This window comes from Tasmannia lanceolata, unplaced genomic scaffold (assembly GCF_043159265.1).
Source record: "Tasmannia lanceolata isolate RefF3 unplaced genomic scaffold, GAP_Taslan_0.1 ptg000006l, whole genome shotgun sequence".
NCBI classification, from domain to species: Eukaryota; Viridiplantae; Streptophyta; class Magnoliopsida; order Canellales; family Winteraceae; genus Tasmannia; species Tasmannia lanceolata.
This window is the reverse complement of record NW_027518683.1, coordinates 42,749,576-42,759,729: the sequence shown is the minus strand read 5'-3', so window position 1 is coordinate 42,759,729 and position 10,154 is coordinate 42,749,576. Positions and strand designations below refer to the sequence as shown.

Genomic DNA, 10,154 nt, shown 5'->3' with positions numbered 1-10,154 from the left:
ACCCTAACTCGACCCAACCCGAGCCTCGGTTGAGGATATCCAATCCTAACCCAACCTCCCTCTAAATTTCTCAACCCTAACCCAACTAATCTAACTTGTTTTTTTTCCAAATCAGGTCGGGTTGAGTCGGGTTGGGTTTAGGTTAACCTAGGGCCAAATAGGAAAAATACTAAGGGGCCGTTTGAATACGCGGATTTTAGAATCAGAGATTTCTTCAAAATTGTAGCTAAGAGACAAGAGAAAAAGCAGACCAGCCGTCGTTTTTGACTTCTTGCCCTTCTTTCCGTCAGCAAGAGAGTGCCAGATCCTCTCATATTTTCAGGTTTTCGAAATCTCAAGATGCAGGAGAGATTTTTAAAACTTGAACTTCTCACTTAAAATCTAAGAAACGCTGTCAGGACAGCAAGCAATAGCTTGATCATGAACCATTTTTTACACTGTTTTCATACTAAAAACCTAGATTTCCCTAAAAGAAGCATAACCCTGAGAAATCAGGATAGGATGGAGGTCGGGTTAGGTTTCCCAAGTCCTCAAACCTAAGAAAACCCAAAATTAAATCGGGTTGGCTTTCCCAACCCAACCCAACCCAACCCAACCCGAGGAAATGCCAACCCAATCCGAGGAAATGGGTTCGGGTTGAGCCCGACCCAAGATGCACCCGTATGAAGAATACTGGACCGTACGTGCTTAAAAACCTCGGTATATAATGCCTAATTTCGTGACTCTTCTTCCTGTGTTATTTCTAAAAGAAACCATGTCTTATGTCCCTCCTCATCTCCGCTCAGCAGCAGCTCCATCTCCATCTCCTCACTCTATCTCCTCTTCTCACAGGAATGCCACCACCAAACCCACCTACGAAACCCTAGAAAATGACTGCAGGCCCTTATCCCAAAACCCTACTCCGCAATCCAAAAACTCTGCCATCCCTACCTTTTCTAATGCCACTCGCCGGACCTCCAGTCTTCCGAGAGCTCTCACCGTGCCGGAGCCTGTTTTCGAGCAGTGGAAACCATCAGAGAGGGTTTTTCGTCTCAAACCCGAACAGGTCTGAGTCCAAATCTTTGCTTCTTTTTTGAATTACATTCGTTTCTTTTCTTTGTTGAAAGGTGTTTTTTGTTGCTCCCTTAGGCCCTGTTTGGATTGCATGAATTTTATGAAAAATTTTTGGAAAAAAAAATCTTTTTCAGAATTTCTTGCTTTTTTTTATTGTTTGATTACACATGAAATGAGGCAATTTTGAACCACCACAATTCAAGTTTTATTTATAGGAGTCTGGAGCCTTCAATTTTTAACAATATCTCTCTAAATAATCCACAAGGGTGTTTGGCAAATCAAGGGTGTTTGGCATAAACTTGGATATGGATATAACCTCTGGGTTGGCAGGTGGATTCCCTTCCCTCTTCTTACATCGGTCTTCCTCTTGGAGTGGGTATACCAAAAAAGGGTTGTTGGGAGCCCATTGTCTAGAGAGTTGAAAGGTGGCTTGATACTTGGAAGAGGAATTTAGTGTCTAGATGGGGTAGACTTACTTTGATTAAGTCAATGTTGGCCAATAACCCTATTTATCACTTATCCATCCTCAAGTATCCTATAAGCATAATCAATAGGTTGGAGAAGTTTCAAAGAAGGTTCCTTTGGGGTAGGTCAGAAGAAAAGAAGGGGATTCCCTTGGTTGGTTGGAAGACAGTTTGTAAATCAATCAAGGCGGGTGGTCTTGGTGTCCATAAGCTGAGAGAGGCTAATCAAGCTCTGCTTAGGAAATGGCTTTGGAAATTTGGTGGGGAGGAATCTCAACTGTGGGCTAGAGTGATTGAGAGCACGTATGGGGCGGCTTCTGGTCATTGGGAGTATTTGTACAATTTCAGGCAGTCATGGGTTACCTTATGGGGTGATATCTTGAAGTTACGGCATAAGTTTGTAGAGGGTGTCCGATTCAGTCTATTCTGGGTACCTGATTAGATTCTGGTTAGACAAGTGGTGTCCCCCCTTCCCTTTAATCGTTTCCGGGATTATTTGTTTTGGCCTCTTCTAAGGAGGCATTAGTTAGAGATTATTTTGAGTGCAGGGGCAATAGGGTGATTTGGAAGCCGATTTATAGATAGAATTTCTTCGATAGGGAACTCGGTGTGGTGAGTAGATTCTTGGAGACTCTTGAAGGTTGCTACATGCCTACATCAAACTCTCTGGGACGAACAATCAGGTTTGAATTTGGAACTTGGATGGGGAATTCTCGGTTATATCGTTCTATGTAAATCTTGTACGTTGTCCTACTCTTTCCACAATTGCCAAAGTTTGGGACATCCATGCTCCACCTAGGGTTGCGTCTTTGGTTGGGCTGTGGTTCGGGATAGAATTTAAACAGTCTACTTCTTGAGAGCTTGCAAGATGTGGATCATTGACCATTGCTTGCTTTGTCCTGAGGCCGGGGAATCCGTGGATCATATTTTTATCATTGTAAGCAGCCTAGAGAGGTTTGGAGTAGTATTCTTTCAAGATTTTGGATTTGATGGGTCTTCCATGCCAAGCTAATCAACGTGTTGGAAAGTTGGTCGATGGTACTTTGGAGGAAGAAAGGTAAGATTCTTTGGCATGTTTCCTTACTAGCAATGATATGGGTATTATGGAAAGAGCGCAATGCGAGGGTGTTCAAAGGATATTCAAAGAGAAATCTGTTCATCATCAATAAGGTGATAGCCATCACTATTTCTTGCGTAAGGACCTTATCTGCTTGTCAATTTGTGTCGGCTCACGATCTTTTGTATGGTTGGAAGGAGATTTGCATTGATTCAGAATGGGAATTTAAAATTGTTCAAGATTGGGTCCCCCCTGCGCATGGGTTTCTTAAGCCTAACTTTGATGGTTCGAGTTTAGGAAACCCGGGCTCGTCTGGCATAGGAGGTGTTCTAAGAGATTAGCTGGGTGAAGTAAGATGGGCCTTTTCAAGGCCTATTGGAATTTTTGATTCTAATGAAGTAGAAGCGGGAGCAACGCTTCAAGGAGTGAAATTCCTTGAAAATTTCGATCTTCATAGGGTGGTCATTGAAGGGAACTCCCTTAACGTAATTAGGCAGCTCAATGGTTCGCACTCGGTCCCATGGAGATTTGCCTCGTTCTTCGACAAGATTCACGATAGGTTGGGGTTCGCTTCCGTCTCTTTCACGTCCGGGGATCGGCTAATGAGGTAGCCGATCGGTTCGCTAGAGAGGGTGTATCAAAGGCGGAGGTGGAGTTGTTTGATTTTCACCCACTTGACTGTTCTCTTTTCTAATCTCTTTACTTGTATTTTCCTTTGTATTTTATTTTTCTTTCCTTGTATAGAACAGGGGCGATGCCAGAAATTTTGCACAAGGGGGGCAAAAATTATAGTAATTTTTTATCTATCTTAAAACTAAGATAGAAAAAATTCCTATCTGAAATTTTGCACATGGGGGCAAAAATTATAGTAAATTTTGCACAAAAAAGGGAGATAAAAATGGTAAAATTAAAATTTTAAACTTATTTTCTATCTTAGGGATGATTGGAAAGGGGGGCATATTTTTAAAAAAAGGGGGCAAGTATAAACAAATATTAAAAAATAAAGGTATATATTTTTTTTCCAAAAAATTAAGGGGGGCAATTGTCCCCCTTTCCTTTAATGTGGCATCGCCCCTGATAGAACTCCTTGGTCTATCTATTTTCTTGGAATGAAATTTTTACTATTCAATTTTTTTCCCACAGGTAATGTTATTCCTTCAATCCAAACAGGGCCTTAAGGTTTATTATATTTTGAATAAAAGCATTGTTTTGATATTTTTTTATGCTAAGGTTTTGGTTTCAGTGGGAGTTCTTTGGAATTTTTTTTTTATTCATGATTTCCTGGATTGTTTTTTATGTTGGCTGTGCTCGATCTTTTTCTTGGGTCTGGGAGTAATGAATTTCTAAACTTAGGAGGTTATCAATGTTTTAGATTTTTTGGTTTTGGTTTTAATGTGAAGTAGTTTGTGGGTTTTTGGTGATTTCCTTTGCTAGATTATGCATTTGACGAAGTCTGTAAATATTTTTCCCCATTTGTCACCGTTTCTTGGGGAAACATTTTTAAGTTTTTCAATGTGAAATAGTTTGTGGGTTTAGGAGGGTTTCAAAGTTTTAGATTGCTCAGTTTTGGTGATTTTTTAATTGGAAGAATTTGGGTCTCTTGTGCAGTCATTCATGGTTTTTCAATTGTTTCTGGCTTGTGCTTCTCTACTGTTAAGGTTTGTGGAACTTCGACATGAAACCTCATATAGCTTTTTGATGATTTTTGGCATTTTTAAAAGTCGTTAGCTCAGTAGCTTGTTCTTGTATCAGGGTTTCTTTATGTGTTTTATGTTTTAGAATTTTCTTTTATTCTTTCTTATTCTGCCTTTGTTCTAATGTAATGTAATCGATGGTTTTGATGAATTTAGTTTGCTGTTGCGTAGACTTTGGGGTGCATTGGTTTTTTTTGTTTTTGTTTTCAGTAGAATGCAATGAACAAACTACTTGGAGAGTTTTGTTTATGTTTTGGTTGACTTTCTTTTTTTTTTCTCGGATGGATGCTGGTGGTATAAAAAATGTCTTTGTTACGTCCCAAAACCTTTGCAAATTTATCCAACCTCTCATCTTCCACTCCCATAGTCCCACCTCTATGCTTTTTCCCAAGTGGACCCACAAGCTTGACACCACTTTAAAACATCTCAATGTCCATCTTAGGTTCAACATTGCTCGACAAATCTGCTAGAAATAGTAATAATGTTATATAGAAATTGAAGGTAAGAACTCAGAATGCTCTGATTCCCACATTGAGTTGCTCTATGAGGCCATCATTTCTCTATTTTAAATTCTAATGATTGTCTACGATGGTATGAAGCAAAGCTACGAGAAACGCCCCTGGAAGGTGGGAAGTAATTCCAAGGAAGGGCGTTTATGAAGAGGGAAACGCCGCACTTCCTAGAAATTGTCGGAGTGCATTAAAGAAATGCGGGAAGTGCATTTGTTCAATTTGGGAAGTGTGTTTCCTCAATTTGGAAAGTGCATTTTTCCAATTTGCTCTTGTTTTTGTTCCCTTCTGATTCTTTGTGATTTCTTATTTGATTCTTGTTCAAAATATTTAGGGGCCGTTTGGATACGTGGATTTTAGAATCCAGGTTTTAGCTTGAAAACAGTGTAAAAGATGGTCATGATCAAGCTGCTGGTATGCTGTCTTGGCAGCGTTTCCTGGATTTTAACTAAGAAAACCAGGTTTTAGAAATCTCTCACGTATGCTACGATCTGTTAAACCTGGAAACATGGAACGATCGCCAGCTCTCTTGCGACAGAAGGGCTAGAAATCAGAAAACGACGGCTGCTCTCTTTCTTCTCTTGTCTCCCAACAACAATTTTGAGGAAATCCAGGATTCTAAAATCCGCGTATCCAAACGGCCCCTTAAACTTTTGAAGACACTAAGGACATGTTTGGCAACCGTGGGATTTTCTTTTCAGGGACTATAAGTTTGCCAACTGATGAGAAATGGGTAGAAAGAGTGGGGGGATGGAATTGAGAGGGCACAAGTGAGGAGATGATGATACATGGCTGAAAAATAGGGGAAAGAAAAACTATATTTTGGGTAGAGTTTTTCTTTCCCTCTTTTCAGCTACTTCTCACCCCTTCGTCACTTATGCCCTCTCAATTTTTTCCCTGTCCCACACTCCTTGCCCTTTACCGGCCACTTGATAAACTAATATTTTAAAAAAGGGCGGACCAGTGCACGAGGCTCCCCCCCTTGCGTGTCTCGGGAGGACTAGATGTACTTAGCCTTACCCTTGCTTTGCAGAGAGGCTGTTTCCGTGAGGGTTGGATTTGCATATCGCTTCCCTTCTCGCTTCCCGCCTTCAGTTCCTGCTTTTGATCCGCATTGGCAACTATGGTAGAAAGTACGAAAATTGGATTCACTTCACTTAGCTGCCTAGGAACCATTGAAGAAGAAATAAGTGATCATATGATATACCATTCACTAAATTAGAGAAGTACACCATAAATGCACAAGCCTCAGTCCAAAATCTCCATCTATTCTCAAAACACATTTGCCTCAGCCAGTCTAGAAGTCTTCTCTCATGTCCATAAGTCCACCTTATGTAGCACTGTCTGTTTCCCCTCCTACTCCTAAGCATTTGGTCCAACCTCTCCATCTGGTAAGCAGGCCTAAGCCTTTTCAAATTCAACAACTCCACCTTACACAACACTTCTGTTTGCACTCCTACTCCGAGGGTCTATTTTTTCTTCAATAACTTGTCTAAGATTTGCCCAGGCTCTTTTATGGGGTGAGATGATCTTGTATAGCATTCCTTCAATCTTGTAAAACGACCAGTTACTCCAAAAGCTTAAGCTGTGGGAGAAAGGCGTTATTTATTCTTTTATACTTTAACACTCCCCCTCACATGTGGCCCCTCTTTCTAAGGTTGGCCTACACGTGGCACATGTGGCCCCTCATTTGGGATTGGCCATTGCATGTGGATTTTTGCTATCAAGGAGGTTTGAACTCAGAACCTTTGGCTTTGATACCATGTGAAGCATCCAATTCTCCAAAAGCTTAAGCTGTTGGAGAAAGGCGTTATTTATTCTTTTATACTTTAACACTTCTAAAAGAGAGCACTAACTTTTTCTCAGTAGATGTATCTGGTCTGATACTATATAGTACAATACGAGGCGATGGAATGCAATGGGATGGATGGTAGAGGGCTGCCTGTGCCCAAAAGCGATGAATCACTTGTCCCCTTGTCCATAGGGACCTCTTGGCAGTTTACTATGTGTAATGCATTCACCAGCGATGCTTAAATATCAAATTTAAAGTTTAGTTTGCATTAGTTTGATTCAACCTTTACTGATTGGCCACCATTTATGATAATTTTGGAAAATATAGAGGTCAAATATTTGTTTTCTGATGCTAGATCTAGTGAACCTAACATCTCATATATTTTCTCAGATTGAAGAGGTTCGCTTGCGGCTTAATGTCGATGTTACTGTTGCTTCAGATTCCCCTCCCGCCCCTGTACCTATTGAATCATTTACAGATATGGTAAGCATATATGTTTATGGTTATGGATGTTAGTGGTTATTTTTTTTCCCAAAAAAAAATCTGTGGAACTAGTCACTTTATGCCTACCATTCGAAAAAAAAAACTAGTCACTTTATGCCTGCTTAATATTTTACTGTCTTTTTTTATTTCAGTGTCTGAACTTAGACATCATGAAGGATATTGCTTTTCATGAATACACTAGACCAACGTCTATTCAGGCACAAGCCATGCCAGTTGCTCTAAGTGGGAGGGATCTTTTGGGTTGTGCCGAGACTGGGAGTGGGAAGACTGCTGCATTTGCTATTCCAATGATCCAGGTCTCCATTTTCCTAATTTTGCTCATCTTTTTTTCTGCGTGCTTATTTTTATATATTTATTTATTTTGTTATTTCATCATAAACTGAAAATCCTGCACATGATAATTGATCTTGTTCTGTTGAAATTTGTTAAATGGTATATAAATTTGCTTCTCTGCTTTACAGCATTGTTTGGCTCAATCACCTGTTCAGCGTGGTGATGGACCTTTGGCATTAGTCTTGGCTCCTACAAGAGAACTTGCCCAACAAATAGAGAAAGAGGTGTGGAAAGTCATTCTTTTACTGCAGTAATATGGAGTATAACAGCATGACTTAATGATACTCTTATACTGACCCAATCATGATTAGTTTCCTGTTCAAATGCCATTGTCATTAGGCCTTGTAGATTTGTAATTGTACTTTATTCTGTTGGACATGATGACATGAGATTTAACTTATATATATATATATATAATATATATATATATATATAATATATATATATATATATATATATATATATATATATATATATATATATATATAGAGAGAGAGAGAGAGAGAGAGAGAGAGAGAGAGAGAGAGAGAGAGAGAGAGAGAGGTCAGGGCTCACATTTTCTAGTCTGTCGGACCAGAAATAGGGTGGGCCCACATTGTTTGGGTGATCCAAACCATTCATCTGATGGGCCCTGACATGGATTAGGTGTTCCCCAAAAATCATCTCCATAGGATCATCCGAACCCTTCGATCTGTGGAGGTTTAAAATGGACAAATGTGTGGAGGTTTAAACCCGTCCGTTTAAACCTCCACAAATCGAAGGGTTATTATGATCCTACGGAGATGATTTTTTGGGCACACCCTATCTATGTTAGGCCCCATCAAATGAATTGTTTTCATCACCCAAACACCGTGGGCCCACTCTATTTGTGGCCGACGGACCAGAAACATTTTCCCCATATATATATATATGTATAGACAGTTATTGGAAACATATTGTGTTATGTATCTACAAACTCAATTCTTCTTTCTTTTTATTGGTCATTTATTGTATGTTTTTTTTGTAATTGGACTTCATACACACGTAAAATGTGTTTAGTTGTCATTGTTGTGATGCTCTCTTCCTCTGCAGCCAAAAAAAATAAAAATGTTTAGTTGTCATTGTTGTGATGCTCTCTTCCTCTGCAGCTAATTGTTCTCATAGAGAGCCTGGTCACCGAAACATTGCATTGTGATTATGTTTGATGAATTTGGGGATTATCCATGTTGTAGCGTGTTCAATTCTATTAGTCTTCCAGCATTATAGCCTCCCATCCGAGTTGCTTCATAATCATAACTACTTGTTAAATGCTAAATAGAATTTTAACTAAATCGGTTCTGTTAACAAGTTAAGCTCGGTATGTATTATCACTAAGCTCGACTAGACAAAGAAGATGATAGAATCGAGTGGCCTAACCTAATTTGGAAACTTGCAAAAATTATATTTACGTATAAAAGAAAGAAATATGGTCTGATGGTGCATCTCATCAGTCTGTTTCTCTATTTTAGTTAATTTAGGACAGGTAGGAATGCATGATTATAATAGTCCCACATCGGAAGCGGAGAGAGAAAGTTCCTGGGCTATATGTGTAGACCACCCCCCCCCCCCTTTTCTCTATGTAGATGCATTTTCTACGGAAAAACAAAACCGGGGAGGGCTGCAACCTAGAACCGGACAATATCTACACAGTGGCTGGGGCGTTACAAATTTGGTATCAGAGCCGTATCTCCTCTAGTACAGTGTGCCAGCGAGGACGCTGGGCCATTTAAGGGGGGTGGATTATAATAGTCCCACATCGAAAGCGGAGAGCGAAAGTTCCTGGGCTATATGTGTAGACCCCCACCTTCCCTTTGTAGACTCGTTTTCTACGGAAAAACAAAACCGGGGACATGGTTTTAAATTTTGGCCGAAACGTTTTGTTTCGGCCGAAATATTTCTGTTTCAGCACAAACCGAAAAGAAATTCACATGAAGTCGTTTCTTTACAAGATTTCGTCGAAATTTCACCGAAATTCTGAAATTTCGCCGAAATGTCTCATTTTTGGACTTCTTTACAAATTTTCCACCGAAATTTTAAAAATGTAGACCGAAATGTTATAATTTCTACAGAAATAGCTGAAATTTCAACTGAAATAGCCGAAATTGACATCTAAATTTTAGACATTACGGTTGAAATTAAAAAAATAAATAAAATCATAATCGTATTTTTAAATGATTTCGGCCGACCACCACCGAAACCAACACTGAAACCGAAATTTAATACCTTGACTGGGGAGGGCTGCGACCTAGAACCGGACAATATCTACAAGGTGGTCGGGGCGTTACAAATTTTTATCTAATGCCCCAGCCCCACACTGTGCAGATATTGTCCGGTTCTGGGTCGCAACCCACCCCTGTTTTGTTTTTCCCGTAGGAAAACACGTCTACACAGGGAGGGGAAATCCACATATATAGCCCATCAACTTTTCTGTAAGCCCAATGGTTTCCATGGGTTAATCATTCACCTTACCTTCTTGTTTTGATTCTAGCAAACCAAATTGATTAGTATTTATGGACTGATGTGTTGCTTTGAGGTGTTGTGTTATATACAGGAATTTCATGTCATAATTGCTATTACACAACTCTTCACAACACATGGCTTGTGTATTAAGGAGCAAAGGAACCAAGAGCTTGCACCTACAATGAAGACATCCTTATTTGAAGATGTTCAAATCAAGAAGCTCATTATGAAGATCCCACAAGTTCCCTAAGTGTCAAGAAGGACTTGGAG

General features: G+C 39.7%; 1 protein-coding gene across 2 annotated transcripts in view; it reads left to right on the top strand.

Annotated features, from left to right (window-relative positions):
• The first annotated feature begins 691 nt into the window (after nt 1-691).
• LOC143880322 (DEAD-box ATP-dependent RNA helicase 20-like) overlaps nt 692-10,154 on the top strand; it is a 63,124-nt gene continuing 53,661 nt past the window's right edge. For both annotated transcript variants that reach the window (XM_077383205.1, XM_077383204.1), the window contains exons 1-4: nt 692-1,045; nt 6,960-7,052; nt 7,205-7,369; nt 7,535-7,630. In XM_077383205.1, coding sequence (XP_077239320.1) covers nt 707-1,045; nt 6,960-7,052; nt 7,205-7,369; nt 7,535-7,630 — 693 coding nt within the window. In that variant the 5' untranslated portion in view covers nt 692-706. The remainder of the gene's footprint in view (nt 1,046-6,959; nt 7,053-7,204; nt 7,370-7,534; nt 7,631-10,154) is intronic.